At 50.5% G+C, this 16,855-nt stretch overlaps 1 protein-coding gene across 2 annotated transcripts in view; it reads right to left on the bottom strand.

The window, feature by feature from the left end:
* The window catches only part of LOC147013098 (uncharacterized), a 70,253-nt gene that overhangs the window by 19,172 nt on the left and 34,226 nt on the right, over window positions 1-16,855 (bottom strand). For both annotated transcript variants that reach the window (XM_085854675.1, XM_085854674.1), the window contains 2 exons: window positions 6,233-6,284; window positions 3,119-3,266 (listed from right to left, as the gene is read on the bottom strand). In XM_085854675.1, coding sequence (XP_085710801.1) covers window positions 3,119-3,266; window positions 6,233-6,284 — 200 coding nt within the window. The remainder of the gene's footprint in view (window positions 1-3,118; window positions 3,267-6,232; window positions 6,285-16,855) is intronic.

Raw genomic sequence — 16,855 nt, forward strand, 5'->3', positions numbered from 1 at the left:
CCGTGCAACAAAGTGATGACTCAATTCACACCTCACTATACGAACGCTCTCTTACTTCAAGTAAGACTCTTACTCATAAGTTGAAACACGTCGAGTTAATGTTTAGCGTACCTGAAACTTATTTCTAACCTACGAGTAACGTGTTGTAGGCACGTTACTTGTAAGGTACTCATAAGTCGAAACACGTCAAGGTAATGGTTAGCGTCAGTGTTCCAGACTCCTGTTTTTTTTTTTTTTTCTCTTCGGTATGACTGATGTTGACATTTCGATTTCTAGTGCGGTTATAATATAATATAATTAATATGCTGCCGCTCAACGATTGAAATCATAACCGCACCAGAAATCGAAGTGTCAACATCACCGTCATACCGAAAAAAAAACAACAACAAAAAAAAAAAAACGGAGTCTGGAACACTGACGCTAGTTTGAGGAGTGTTTCGACCTCGACGTGTTCACCTCGACGAGTTTCGACTTGAGTAACTTGCAAGTAACGTGTGTCAACGATCGCGTAACGTGCCTACAACTTATGGCCAGCGTATGTGGAACGTGCGTCATACGTCGAAAAATTTTCAACATGCTGAAAATTTGTCGACGTACGCCAGCGTGCTCTTAACGTATACAAAACTTGCCCATAACATATTCGGCAATTTTGGCATACGCTGGCTAAAACGTCAAGGTGCGACAGCAGCTTGACACTTCGATGTCGAGTGAGGTTATGATTTGAATCGTTGAGCCACAGCCTATTAATAGCCTACGCCACGTGATCATCGGTGATACGCTGCCGCGCGCTATGCATAAGTTAGACTATCGTTGGGCATAGGTTGTGACCGCCAACACGCTCAGCATTCGTTGATATAAGTTATCTATATGTTGTCGAAATATTCTGTGTACGTTACTAATAAGTTATGCATACGTCCAAAACTGGAAAAGAAAACATCAATAGTTCAGCGTACAGACATCGTTTTACATACATCATATACCTTGCCATACACTGGCTAAAACGTCAAGGTGTGACAGGGCCTTCAGCAAGGTTATGGAATCCATCATCGCTTCAGACATCAAATTGATGATGGGAAATCAAGCCATTGGAGAAGAGGAAGGATTTACTTTCAGACCAGGTCACTCTACACTGGATATGCTGCTTCTGCTCTCCCAACAATGGATGGACGTCCTCAATGCCAGACATGAAATCAGAGCCATATCCTAAGACATATGGCGTGCTTTGGACACTGTCTGGCACCCTGCCCTGCTCACAAAACTCTTCCTATGGTATCCAAGGTCATCTCCACTCATGGCTCGCAGACTTCCTCTCCTGTCGCCGCAAACGTGTGGCCCTAAATGGAGTTCTCTCATCCCCTCTTCCTGTCCAAACTAGAGTTCAAGGCAGCGTTCTAGGCCCTGTTCTTTTTCTGGTTTTCATCATTGATCTCTCCAACTCTGGAAAATCCTCTTTCTCTCTTTGGTTTTTTCTATCTCAAAAACTTAGACAATTCTCATTTCTTACTTTTCGATTCATGCAGTTATTATATTTAATATTTGGTCTCGATGAGTACTATTCAGTTCGTGCCTGTAGCCCTCAACATTAAAAAAAAAAAGATTTGCTGACGACGCCACCCTCTGCCGTACCATCTGCTATCCCTCAGACCAGCAAGCAGCAGCTTCTTTGCCCTCTGCAGATCTGGATAAAAATCACAAACTGGTCCAACACGTGGAACATGCCTTTCAATCCTGTCAAATCTCACACTCTCACTATGTCTCTCCGAAAGGACCGTTTTGAACCCTCCCCCTTCTCCCCCACATCTACTTTCTCAACAATCCTCTGGAAGAAGTCCTTTCTTTCAAGCTTCTGGGTCTCACTATCTGCCATGATCTTTTCTGGGAAAGCCACATTGCCAACCTGGCCTCCAAATCCAGTCACCGACTGGGAATCCTCCGTCGTGCAAAGTCCTTCCTCGGCCCACCTGAGCTCCTGGCCACATACAAAGCTTTCATCCACAGCCTGATGGAGTACTGCTCTCCCCTCTGGGCTGGTGCTCCTGCCCCTCACCTTTCTCAGCTTCATGCTGTGGAAACCAAGGCATTTAGGATCATTGGTGTCTCCCAACGGTGAAGCAGAGTCTTTGGGCCGCTCACTTTCACCAAAGGCAGGTTGGTGGTCTTTCTGTTTTCCACTGTCTCCTCTCCGGTCTCGCATGGTTCTCACATTAGTTTACATGGCGACGTGTGACGTCACCGCTGAGAGGTGTCATGACATCAACGGTCATTCGCTGACGTCATCAAGTCTGTCGTCGATAGACCGTTACCACTGAGAGCTGCAATTCCACTCCTCAAAAATAGCGTCTGCAATGTAAAACCCTCTCCTGCACATGCTGACTACCTCAGAATGTGAATTTGACACACAAAAAAATGTAACAAGAAACATTGTATCTTCTATATATCAATACTGAAGGACCAATTTTGTGCTCCTCCTCGCAGTCACGTCACGTTTTTCTTGGTACTGTGACCTGGACTAAAAGAAACTTCGTACCTATAAGAGTGCATCGCACATAGTGGCAATAGTCAACTTTCACCTCTGAAGCAGAATAAACACTTTCCGTTGAGATGGGGGGTGAGGGGGTGGACAAGGGGGCGGGGGCCCGGAGAATCAAGAGACGGGGGCGGGGAGTGAAGAGGCGGGGGAGGGGTAATTAAATTTTGGGACGGGGGTAAGCAAATTGAAGGCGGGGGGGGTGAGAGGCATGGGGGAATGGGGCAGGGGCGGGGGGATGAGTAGGCGGGGGCAAGCACGCCCTGTCCAGTCCATGTCCCTCGAGTGTGGGTGAATGAACGGAATCTGTGTGTGACGCGCTTTCGGCTAGTCATAATTAATGCTCCACCCCACATCTGGCTTCCCTTCCCCAACCCCTCCTCTTTCCCCTTCCACCTCCTCACTCCCCCTATCTTTCTCATTCCCATCAGCGAAGCAACAGGTGGTATTTGCAAGAATGAAATAATCGACCAATTCCTTGAAAATCTAGATCAGAGTAAAACTTTGTGGTTCAACATTTTTTTAAGCCAAAATCAAACTCTTTCAAAGACAATTTTTTATTTTTTGAGTGTAGGAGACAAACTGCCTCACATGCAGGAAGCTCGAGAGATGAGGATCTTTTCGATACATCTTGTCCACCATTTTGAGTGTGTTCCGGTGCACTGTGCCCTGCACATGCTCTTCTATCCATTCTTTGTTGAACGTTGAAAACTTGCATGGTGCACAGTTGTATTTGTACCTGACAAAAAAAAAAGTATTTAGATAAATTCTCCTGCCCCCCCCCCTCACAAAAGTCACAAGTGGCACAGGTTATAATGTCAAACAATGTGATGATGTAATCAATTACTAACATTTTTCATGAAAAAATATAAATAAATAATAAAAATTACCCATCCCCAAAGGGATATCAAAAAAGATAAATTTACCTATCCCCCTGCATGTTTACCTTTTGAGTAATATTAAGAGGTTAAAGAGACAAGAGCATCAAGACTACTTGATCAATTACCCCTTCATTGTGCCGATACATCACTTGAACAAAAATGCAAAAATAAAAACGAAAACAAAACGATATTTAAAATATGCATAGGGACAACGTTGTTGATCGGCGCAATTCCAATATTAAGTGGGTCCGTTTCATAGACTGTTCAAACAATCTTCACAACAAGCAAAACCCAATACAAAGTCTAAGCTTTCCATTCAACAACACTCCATTTTCCTTCCATCCATTCAATTATGTTTATTTTGTAATGGACGTTGGTCCCATGTGTTGGTCCCCATGGGTCAGGAACTATGAACAAGAATAGCACCAAGTTCCTTGACTTTGCAAGAAGTCATGGACTTAGGGTGGCTGGTTCATGGTTTCAGCACCCACAAGCTAATCGCTGCACTTGGAATTCCAACGCTGGCTGTGTGGCAAAGGAGATTGACCATGTCCACGTTGATGGTTACTGTTGGATGATCCAGAACTGCAGGGTCTACCGGAGTCTTCAATTCCTCAATACTGACCACCGGCTTGTTGTAGCAACTCTCAGGTTGCACCTTAAATCCAGGAGAATGGTACCATCCCAGCAAAGGCTGGATGTTGGCAACCTCAAGGATGAGAGGGCCGCTGAAGAGCTTGCGAACAGGCTGAGTGGGGATTTATGGGGGGGGGGGGGTCTGGGTGCTTTGGGAGGTCCTGAAGAGTTATGGAGTGCCTTCAAGACCACAATCCTTGATGTTGCTGGTGGACGTCTTGGAACTCACCATAGGGCAAAGAAGAATTTTGTCTCTCGAGGGACACTGTATACCATTGAGCAGAGTCGCAGGGCCAGGCTGAATGGCAGAGCCGAGCTGTTGAGGGAGCTGAGGCGTAAAACTGTACATGCGCTAGGCTGGACAAGGAGGCCTATGTGCAAGGAATCTGTGAGGGGGTAGAGCATCACCAGTGGTCGTGATTCTCGTCCTGCTTACAGGGGAATTCACGCATTGCGTTCATCCAAGCCCAACCCTCGGTGTACTGCAGTTAGAGCAGAGGGTAGTAGGCTCTTGACAGAGGAGTGCGAAATGAAGGCCTGCTGGGCCGGTTACTTTGAGCGGTTGTACCAGGCTGATCCACCAGCTGTCGAGTTGGACGTCAGGGGTGTTACAATAACTGTTGCTGACCCTCCAATCAACTGTGGTCCACATTCGCTTATGGAAACACAGGCTGTGGAGAACCGGTTGAAATGGGGTAAAGCTCCAGGGATCTGTGGCATCCATGCTGAACTTCAAGGCTGGTGGAAATGCTGCACTCATGTCGTTGTATGCAATGCAGTTCTGTGCTCTGCCTGGAACACAGGCATCATCCCAATCGCCAAGACTGCAACAACTACCGAGGGGTGACGCTGCTCTCAGTGCCGGGCAAGGGCTTTGCTCCGATAATTCTTGATAGGGTTCACCACCATCTGCTTCAGCACCAGCGTCCAGAGCACTCAGGCTTTACACCAAAGAGGTCAACGATTGACCGTATCCTTGCTCTTCGGGTCCTCACCGAACGCAGACGAGAGTTTCAGCAGGGGCTGCTTGCAGACTATGTTGATCTCTGTCAAGCGTTTGATTCCGTGAATCGGGATGCCCTCTGGAGGATTCTTGGTCTTCGTGGGGTGCCACCAAAATTGATCAATCTGATGTCTGAACTCCACTCTGGTACTGAGAGTGCTGTGAGATGTGGTAGTACCATCTCTGACATTTCCAGTTGTTACTGGCGTTTGTCAGGGGTGTGTACTGGCCTCCACACTTTTCAGCACTTGCATGGACTGGATTCTAAGGAGGATGTTGGAGATCAAGCTGCGGTGAATCGTTTGGGAATGTCAAGATCTTTATTTTGCAGTCATCTTTGCGCAGACTTTAGATATCCTTTTGGGGGCCCTCGAGGTGCTGAATGAGGAGTCTGAGCCGCTAGAATTACGGGTTTCCTGCGTCAAAGCTAAGATCCAGGCTTTCAATGACATCTTGGATGCTGCTGTCCTGTCTAGGGTCAGGATGTTGAGGTCATGGAGAGATTCACTTACCTTGGCAGTGATATTCATGTCTCTGCTGGCTGTGAGCCAGAGGTCAATGGACGTCTGGGTCGGGCCTGGGGAGTCATGGATTCACTGGATAAAGGGGTGCGGCCCTGCCGGGACCTATGCGGACAACGAAAATCCGAGTCTTCAAGTCCTTGGTGCTTCCAGTCTTGCTCTATGGATGTGAGACTTGGACTCTGACCAAGGATCTGAGACTGAGACTTAATTCCTTTGGTACCAGGTCTCTTTGGAGAATCCTTGGCTATCGCTGGTCAGACTTTGTCCAGTGAGCAGTTGCTGAGAGACTCAAATGAGATTTGTGGCTTGCATTTGTACATCTGCAAGCCATCATTCATTATCTGTGTGCCACGTTTGAACAATCCGTAAATGCATGTCCGAGAAATGGTTGAAGACGTGCTAGATACCAGAACTTTTTGTTCTTTATTTACAACTAAAATGGCCGCCAGTCGACCAACTTCGATCGCATCGCGAAACAAAATGATGTGCATATGCATACCATAATGTGTTGTCTTTGTGCCAAGAAGGAATACGTACAGTCGATACGTGTCTGAGATATGGTTGCAGATGCACGGACACGAAAATAGAGAACAAATCCATAAGCCCCCCGTTTTGGACCAAGTCCAATGGGGGATAATAAAATTAAAACAAACCTACTTACTGGAAGTGCAGCCATTGCTCTTTGGGTGAACGGGCAGGAAATTGTTCAAAGTCTGCAAAAGAAAACATATAAACATCAACAACTGGAACGGCATGCCGTTAGAGTGCGGACCTCCACCAGGGTGACCAGTTTACGCTTTGTATCCTACCGATAGACCAGATTTGCTGACTTGAACCAAAATCAAATTGGCTTGTCATCTCACCAAGTTGTCATAATCCATCCACAATTTTGAGTTATCATTATATATATATATATATATATATATATATATATACATACATACATACATACATACATACATACATACATACATACATACATACATACATACATATACATACATATATATATATATATATATATATATATATATATATATATATATATACATATACACAAAATCATTTTTTGACCCCATCTCACAATAGTGAAAAAAATAAAACTTGCAAAATTCTAAATACATAAAAAAATTCTAATCTCCAGATTCAGATCTTCACCAAAATCAAATCTATTTGTCCTCGTCACACACCCAACCTTTCAAGTTTTGTCTGAATCGGTGAACTTTTTCAGATATCCTGATCACAGACAATGACAAAGACACAACTCTGAGTGAGATGACCGGAGGGATGCAAAGGTCGTTACATGTGCGAGCATGCATGCATGCCTTTGCCAGGTAGATAGCCGTGGGATTTAAATGCTCCGTATGCCTGGTGTTGACATAATGGTTTGGGAGGCGAGCCTGGGATTCGAGGGTCCCGAGTTCAAATCCTGCTCAGCCATTGAATTAATACCAGGTAGGATTGACTCAGCCTGTCATCCTTCCAAGGTCGGCAAAACGAGTACCAAATTGCTGGGATGATTGAGACATTCGAATATCGTGAGTCGGAGTGGCAACACATTCAGGATTGTGCCACATAGCCCAGGAGACCACTTCGGCAGCACCAACGCTCAATACAGAGAGTATGGTCTCAATGGATTTAAATCCTCCGGTCCAGCGTTATATAGAACCCGGTGGTTAAAAAGAAAATGTTGCTGTTTGGGCACGTTTTATTGCCCTTCCCTTCACCTCGTGCAGCCTTTCCCTCCCCTCATGCTTATCTCCTCCCAAACCCCCCTCTGCACCTCTCACATTCATCTCCGGGTGCCGTTTTAACGTACCCCATTGTGTTCAATCCTGTACCACACTGCCCCCCCCCCTTTCCCCACAAATCCCCCAACCAAACGAGTCTAGAACCCTGTCCCCTCATACTCACCTTCTCCCAAACCCACTCCCTACACCACCCCTTCCCTCCCAGAGTGAAAAGCAATATTTGGTGTTGTCATCGGATTAAATTTCAACTGCGGTTTTTGAGCTGAGACGAGACGAGTTTGGGTCTCGTGCATGTACGATTCTCGCCCATTGCAAGTCTTGTGGTTTCTCATGCACCATTTTTAATGTCACTCAAACAAAGGAATGGATAAAGTTAGATGTGCCAAAAGGCAGAGAAAGGTTATGATGTTGGTCGAAAAGACAGAACTGTTCAATCGGTTGGCTCGGAGGTGAAAATGCTGCATTTGTGGGCTGCCATTCCTGGATCAATGATTGAAGGTAGAAAATTCAAAATTGTTCTCTCCCTCATTCCCAAAACGTAATTTTCCAACTCCATATTCGGATCTCATTCAAAAACCCACTTTCTGACCTCCGTTCTCAAGCACCCATATATTGAGACTCCCATACTCGAACTGCCATTCTATAAACCCCGACATGAACCCCTGCTCTCACACCTCATCCTCCACCGCAGCTCATGAAACGAATCGAGGCGATGGGATTTATGCCGGAGCAGGTCAACGCTGAAGACAGGGAAATTATTCTGGTGGAGATGCCAGCTCATACCTTCCCCTCACCAAGCAGGGAAGATCTCAATGGTTCAAGGTAAAGATCGTCTTACCCATCTCTTATGTGGCAGTGTTGCTTTTCCGATCGCTGAACCCCCTCATTCACCATTTCACCCTCCCCTCTCTGACAGCAGCATCCCGAGTTAAGCCTTGCGTTTTCCATTTTGGGCAGAGTACGAGTACTTTTTTGGCAGAGAAAATAGCACGAGTACGAAATGTTCTTACCTTCACCCACCTCGCTGTTTTGCAATTGATTTAAAAAGGTAAAACTCGTTTCTTTTACACTGTATGTGCATTCAAATGATAATATTGTTGCGGTCTTCGCGCCCGCCGGCGTGCGACGGCCACGTAACTCGAATCGCGGCACGTCGCCCACCGGACGGACAATCCAGTCGTGACCCTCTCGGACTAACGCCGGGAACCAGTCACGGGTGGACCTTTCGGTCTCACCGCGATCGAGCCAATCAGCCCCCGCGTGGGATAGGGTTGCTCGCCAAATTCGAACTACCTAAGTACCCACGCGGAGGGTAGACCGGGCGATCGCACCTCGCCGCAGGTCGAGTTCGGACACGGGCCACTTAAGCGACCCGTTCCGTACTATCAGAATAACCGAGCGGTGTTATCGTCGACCTCGACGGTTCGATTAATTATCGGGCGTACTCAGCCCACTACCAACCCTTTACGTGAAGCAAGATGGGGGTTCAATGGGGAAAAAGACGAAGCGAAGCGGGAAACAGTTCAACAATAAAGCACGTTTATTCTCGGCACACGGGAAGCACACAAATACAATTCCACCAAATGCACACAAAAAAGAAAACACAATTCCATTTACACAAAAAGCAAACACAAAAGTGAAAACACAGTGCAGAGCTAATTCCGACTACCGAGCACACGGCAACACTTATACAATTCTACTTCACAGACGGCGCCGACAACACATACCCAAAACCAAGGAAAGAAAATACCCTCAAGAATGAGGTAGGCCTGGGGCCGAGACCTGGTCGGGCCTACCCGTCTGGTGATGAGACGCGGAGCGGCGATGGCCCGCAACCCGCGGGCCTCGTGGACAGTGCCTGGCAGGGGGTGGGAACGGGGCCCCCTTGGTCGCACTATCTCAGCGCGAGGGGAAACAGGAGGGGGTTGCTGATGCTCGGGGTATAGAGGATCTTTATTATGTGCGACGAGCGTCTCCACCTCGGCCAGGTCGCGCTGCCGGCCTCCCTCGGGCGCGCAGCTCCTTGCACGACGCGAGCACCCTTCGTCCGACTCGCCGCCTCTCCACAGCTCGTCCCCTCCGTTCCGACTCTCCTTCGCCTCGTTCCGACCTTTACGACTCCCTTCTTCCTCGTTCCGACTTCTTACTACTCCTTTCTTCCTCGTTCCGACTTCTTACTCCTCCCTTCTTCCTCGTTCCGACTTCTTACTACTCGTTCCGACTTCTTACTCCTTCTCTTCCTCGTTCCGACTTCTTACTCCTTTTACTGACGAACACCGTCCTTTTATCCCCCCGTAACTTCGCCTTTGACCCCCTCCCTTTGACCTTTCAACTCGCTCCCCATTGGCCCGACAAAAAGTGGGCGTGAAGGCTTTTTGATCCACAAATTTGCATATATCGATCGCCCTGGGGCGGAGGCCAATCGCCCTCGCTCACCGATTGGACGGCAAAAAGTGGGCGTGTGTCGTTTTGGATCCGTTTTTGAAGCAGAAAATCCGTGATTTTGTACACGCTGTTCAACGTGCGCCCTACACGAGTCCAGCATCGGTGCCCATGAGTGGCGCGAGATGACGGTGATGCGATGGTGGCGAGTTGCGACGGTAAAAGGTCATGGCGGTTGTGGTGAAGCGGCGTTGTGGTTGGTGGTTGATGTTGTGGTTGTGATGGTGGCGATTGGTCCAAAATAAAGACAGTAAAAGAAAGACGGCTATCCTAAAGAGTCGCAGCACGTATAAATGACATGTATTCCCACTACACAACGGGTTTGGGCCCTAACTACACATGTACTTACCGAGATACCTCACTAAGGGACCTGAATGGTGGTTTGCGAATCTGGTAACCACAACACTACCCCTTCCCTTTTACAGACTCGTCCCGAGTCGTCAAATTTTCGTGTGCCATCATGTGTAGTTTTCCCCTAGTACATTTTACCTACGGATCCCTGAGTGCAACATTCATGGTATTCGTGTCCCAAAATAAATAACCTGAGGGCTGCGTAACTATCTAAACAAACTCACTCACACGGACGACTTAAATAAAATTGCCGGCGCTAAGACATACATGCCGGGGGCGCACTCATATTTACAGTACATCTTAACCTTAACTTACAAATTTTACACTAAACCATGGCCCAGGATCATTGACTCTGCAAAAAGAAAGCAGTTAGCAGGGAGCCAGGCTGCCCGCATGCAGTCTCTGGCTCAAACAATGCAGGTGACAGGGAACGTGGCTGGCTGCTCACACGCAGTCCAAGGCCTTCCCTTTTGAACTGAACGCAGTGAACCACAACGGTGCATGGGCCGCACAACGCAGTCTCCGTGCCAGCTCAAGTGGCACACGCAATGAGCACAACGAATGGATGCATGAACACAAACACGGTGCACGGGCTGCCACTGCAGGCCCGTGTTGTAGCTGCCAACAGGGCAGTTCTTGCAGCTTGCAAACTGTTGCTTTCTGATCCTGGCGCACATGGAAATGAACAAGGGGGGGGGGGCAAAGCAAAAATTGAACGGGGCTGGTGAACATGGCAAAGGCAGAGGCAGCAGGCAAACACAGCCCGCAGAAGAAGGCCGCTGCAGGCAAACACAGCCGGCAGATGAACTGGCCGGCACAGGCCTCGGAGAAAAACAGCCAGCAGATGAACTGGCCGGCACAGGCCTTGCAGAACACAGCTGCCGATGAAGTTGGCCGGCCTCCGCCTTGAAGCAAAACACGGCCAGCCGATGAAGTTGGCCAGCCTTTGCCGTTCAATGGAGGTTGGTGGAGGGAGTGCGGTGGTGCTGGCCACTTGGAAGGCGGGCTCGGACCTACCTACCTGTCTCCCTCCCAACCTATCGCCTTTGCCTGTCACTGTACATACCCACTCCCTTAATTTGTCAAACCCCAATTTAGCCCCAACTTATTTTTTTGTTGTTTTTATTTTTACTCCCCCACTATAAATCGTCCCCTAACCCCCTTTATCGTCCTTGTTCGGCTAACCTATTCTGTCACCTAGCCTACTCCCAACCCCTCGTTCCCTTCCCAGAGGGGAACAAGGGAGAACTAACGTCCTGTGACGAGGCCCAACGAAGACACAGAATGGGGTCCCCAGAGTTCGGCGATCTAACCCAAAGTGGGTCCAGCGGCCCACAACGAGAACGAGGGGATGGATGGTGCGGAGGGGTACATCTCCTAATCTACCCTAACCATTTAACTGTTAAACTACCCCGGGGCTTTCAACAAGCGCCTCTCGCTTAAACTATTGGTTCTAACAACCCAGATTCCCGTCGCCTGTGTTGGTGTCCTCACAATTTTGGGCCTCACCCCCCAATTTTCTCTCCGTGCCCTCACACGGTCTCCTGGCTGGGACACGTGGCTCCCTTTGGCAGGCACGACCCTCTGCCGAATCTCCCGCTATGGCACCCCCGGGCACTACACTGCCTCCGAGCCTACCAGCTCCCTAACACCGGGGAGTGCCCCCCATGGCACCTCCTGAAACGCACACGTGGCAGGCCGGCCTCCCGGGCCCCTTTCCGAGGGTCACCCGTGTCCACTGCACTGCCCACGCGGCTAATGGCGCCCCGGGCCCCGCACCAAGCAGGCGCACCCGTGCCCACTACTCTATCCCGGCCCCCATGCGCCCTTCGCCTACCGCGGCCGACTAGCCTGGTGCCCGGGGTACCCACTCAGCGATACTCACCTTTCGCAGCCACGCTCCCAAGCCCGTCAACAGGGCTCCTGCACCCCTCCAAATGGGTCTCGAGCCTACTTTCCCACCAACAACAAAACAACCTCCATTTTTCAATTTGACTAACCCCCTAACTCACTTTACTCTGACCCGGGGTCCCTTGGGCGGGAGTCACTCCTCCCCAATCACTCATCGCACCATGCATTCCCCATTCACTCCATACACACAGACCCGCTGGCCTCACTCACTCACCATGTACTCACCTCACAACTCACCAACTCTTCAACACACACACCGCTGAATTCTGCCATCCTTCTAACTACCTCCCTAACTAACTCGTGCTCCCACGTCGTCCCTTAAACTAGTAGCACGTTCCTTTTAACACTACGTAGCTAAGCTACGTCCCCTCTACACATTCACAAGTCTGTCACGGTCTCCAAATAATCCCATTAATCAATTTCCCAACCTAAATCTGGCTACAATCCCTCTAACTAATCCATTCCACGGACTCCATGAGGACTTACCCCTGCCCCATGAAGTCGGTCTAACTAAGCTAACCCTTCCCCCTAACTAGTTTCCATCCTGTGCCCAGGATAAGGGGGTCTTCCACCCCTTTCCCAGGAATCCTGTACACCCGAAAGTGAGGCTTGCTTTTTCTTTTTTTTTTTTTTCCCATGCGCAGCACCTGCGCGGCAACTCGCGCTCTTTGCACCTTGCAACTGCCCGTGACGTCATGCAGCTGCACGTGTTCCTCGTCCCTCCTTGGACGGGACCATCCGGCAGAGATACCCCTCCTGCCGGATTCCAACCCCACGTGCAGCCATGACGTCACCGTGCGCATATAAAAAAAAAAACAAGCCACACGTCTCGAGGGGTTTCCCACGCGAACACATGTGCTTTGCCCGTTGGAGCTTAACACACACGATCGCGTGGAGAACCCGTCCGGTCCAAATCCATTTACCTGCCTAAACTTTGTCCGTCCGCGGGATCGGCAAATCCACCGCGTGCGTTTCCGGACCGGGACTTCACTCTCGCAAGCGAGCACGTGGTGGTCTCGTGCGTTGCACAGCACGAACCGCGTGCTCACTGCTGGGTGAACCCGGCACGGTCCTCGAAACAACCACAGCCGCTACTCGGCTTTCTTTCCTCTGTCGCCGTCTCCGTCGCCATTCCACACACGCATACCTGCGTGTCCCGGCCTTACACAGTCCACACCATCACATTCACACGGGGAGACGCGGCTGCGTGCTCCCGCATGCCAACCGACATCTCCCTCTCATACCGCTCTCTCACACACACGGTCTCCCTGGCACACAGCGACCTTGCACACGGCCGTTCACTCACGCACGGTGCCTCACCCGCACTCCGTGCCTCATCCACACACGCGGGGGCACTCACCCGCGGTACCTCACTCATACACACGGCGACACTCACACACGCGGTCTCTTCCATACACGGTGCCTCACCCACACACGCGGGGGCACTAACCCGCGGTGCCTCACTCGCACTCCGTGCCTCATCCACACACGCGGGGGCACTCAACCGCGGTGCCTCATTCACACACACGGCGACACTCACACACGGTGCCCCATCCACACCCGGCGTGCTGGGAAGCACGCACTCTGGCACCATCGCCACCACACCACTCACACACGGGGTTGCTTCCACACACGGTTCCTCACTCACACCTTGCACCACACACACAGGGACAACCACACTGGGGATTTGTGTCCCCACAAGGGTCTCCGGGGCCTCTACACCCCCCAAGCTCTCCGTGCACCCGTCCACAGCACTCGTCCCCTCAACCTCGCAAAACACGACCGAACTCACCTGGTCGTGACTCGCCTCAAGGGGGCATACTCCCTCCCCTCGTTCCTGGAGGAGGCCATCCCGCTGCTCGCACCGGGTCCCCACACGCTCCGCGAGCTCAACCCCATTGTCCTCCACTACCTCCGTGTGTGCGTGCGCGTCACTTACCCCGTCTTCATCGTGTAGTCTTCCCTCTATTTTTTCTGTCTCCCGTGTCTCTGCCAACTCTTCACCCTTTACCTCCCTTGTCTCAACTATTATTTCTGTTGTCGTCACCTCGTGTCTCCGTCTCACACGTTTTGGTCTCCCCATTTAATTTTCCCTTTCGGTCATCGTCACGACCCTCGCCCAACACGTTCCACGAATTATTTTTTCACCCGCCTCCACCGCGGGCCTGTCAGCCGTTGCACCCCCACCCAGCTCGTTTGCTCCCACACGTGAAGTCGCCATTTTAAGTTCCCTGCCCACGGCCTTCATGCCCGCCTGCAGGCATCGGCCCATGTTCTGCGTCTCACCCCGGAACTTTTTCATCTCTTCCCTCATTTGCTGTGTATTCGCATCCATCGTTTCGTTCATGCCTTTCATTTCGTTTTTTATTTCATTTGTATTTGTATCCATCGTCGTTTTCACTTCATTCATTTGTTTGTTCATTGCCGCCAGCATGGCTTTATAGCTGGGCCATGTTGGATGCACTCAGCTGAGCCGTTTCGGCAAGGGTTGGGGAAGGGTCTTGGTGGAGAGGGGGGAGGTGTCATACACCGCGGCCGCTGCCGCCTCGGGCCCTGGGTTCAGTTGGGCGAGTCCGTGTTCCTGCACAATCAACATTTCCTGCTCGGGGATTCCATCCTGGACCATGGATCCTACACATTCTACATCCATTTCTAATCCCCCCGGCTCCCGCTCGCCTTGAGACGCCATCTTGCTTCTCGTGAAGGGTTAATTTGCTCGCTCGTAATTTGGAGGGAATCGGGGGTCGCTTCTCTCACCCTGGACCGATTCCCGTGAATTTCGCCGGAGACAGGAGAGCCTGTTTTCCTGTTCTCCGATACCAGTGCCGCGAGGAGGCGATGAATTTGTATCCCACTCCTGACACCAGTGTTGCGGTCTTCCCGCCCGCCGGCGTGCGACGGCCACGTAGCTCGAATCGCGGCACGTCGCCCACCGGACGGACCATCCAGTCGTGACCCTCTCGGACTAACGCCGGGAACCAGTCACGGGTGGACCTTCGATCTCACCGCGATCGAGCCAATCAGCCCCCGCGTGGGATAGGGTTGCTCGCCAAATTCGAACTACCTAAGTACCCACGCGGAGGGTAGACCGGGCGATCGCACCTCGCCGCAGGTCGACTTCGGACACGGGCCACTTAGCGACCCGTTCCGTACTATCAGAATAACCGGCGGTGTTATCGTCGACCTCGACGGTTCGATTAATTATCGGGCGTACTCAGCCCACTACCAACCCTTTACGTGAAGCAAGATGGGGGTTCAATGGGGAAAAAGACGAAGCGAAAGCGGGAAACAGTTCAACAATAAAGCACGTTTATTCTCGGCACACGGGAAGCACACAAATACAATTCCACCAAATGCACACAAAAAAAGAAAACACAATTCCATTTACACAAAAAGCAAACACAAAAGTGAAAACACAGTGCAGAGCTAATTCCGACTACCGAGCACACGGCAACACTTATACAATTCTACTTCACGACGGCGCCGACAACACATACCCAAAACCAAGGAAAGAAAATACCCTCAAGAATGAGGTAGGCCTGGGGCCGAGACCTGGTCGGGCCTACCCGTCTGGTGATGAGACGCGGAGCGGCGATGGCCCCGCAACCCGCGGGCCTCGTGGACAGTGCCTGGCAGGGGGTGGGAACAGGGCCCCCTTGGTCCGCACTATCTCCAGCGCGGGGGAAACAGGAGGGGGTTGCTGTTGCTCGTGGTATAGAGGATCTTTATTATGTGCGACGAGCGTCTCCACCTCGGCCAGGTCGCGCTGCCGGCCTCCCTCGGGCGCGCAGCTCCTTGCACGACGCGAGCACCCTTCGTCCGACTCGCCGCCTCTCCACAGCTCGTCCCCTCCGTTCCGACTCTCCTTCGCCTCGTTCCGACCTTTACGACTCCCTTCTTCCTCGTTCCGACTTCTTACTACTCCTTTCTTCCTCGTTCCGACTTCTTACTCCTCCTTTCTTCCTCGTTCCGACTTCTTACTACTCGTTCCGACTTCTTACTCCTCCTTTCTTCCTCGTTCCGACTTCTTACTCCCCTTTTACTGACGAACACCGTCCTTTTATCCCCCCGTAACTTCGCCTTTGACCCCCTCCCTTTGACCTTTCAACTCGCTCCCCATTGGCCCGACAAAAAGTGGGCGTGAAGGCTTTTTGATCCACAAATTTGCATATATCGATCGCCCTGGGGGCGGGGCCAATTCGCCCCTCGCTCACCGATTGGACGGCAAAAAAGTGGGCGTGTGTCGTTTTGGATCCGTTTTTGAAGCAGAAAATCCGTGATTTTGTACACGCTGTTCAACGTGCGCCCTACACGAGTCCAGCATCGGTGCCCATGAGTGGCGCGAGATGACGGTGATGCGATGGTGGCGAGTTGCGACGGTAAAGGTCATGGCGGTTGTGGTGAAGCGGCGTTGTGGTTGGTGGTTGATGTTGTGGTTGTGATGGTGGCGATTGGTCCAAAATAAAGACAGTAAAAGAAAAACGGCTATCCTAAAGAGTCGCAGCACGTATAAATGACATGTATTCCCACTAGACAACGGGTTTGGGCCTAACTACACATGTACTTACCGAGATACCTCACCTAAGGGACCTGAATGGTGGTTTGCGAATCTGGTAACCACAACAATATATATAGTATATACAATTATACATATACATACATATAGACGAGGTCCATCTAAAAAGTAACGGAACTGAGCCTGCTGTGTGCTCCACCAACTCAACTTGAATGAACGGGTTGCGTCAGTCTTTCGCAACATTCCAGCAATATATATATATACGATTGGTGATGGTTGACTGCGTTCATTGTGTGATTTTTTTTACAAGTCG

This window comes from Eptatretus burgeri, chromosome 14 (assembly GCF_056783735.1).
Source record: "Eptatretus burgeri isolate ZD-2024b chromosome 14, Ebu_testis_v1, whole genome shotgun sequence".
Lineage (NCBI taxonomy): Eukaryota > Metazoa > Chordata > Myxini > Myxiniformes > Myxinidae > Eptatretus > Eptatretus burgeri.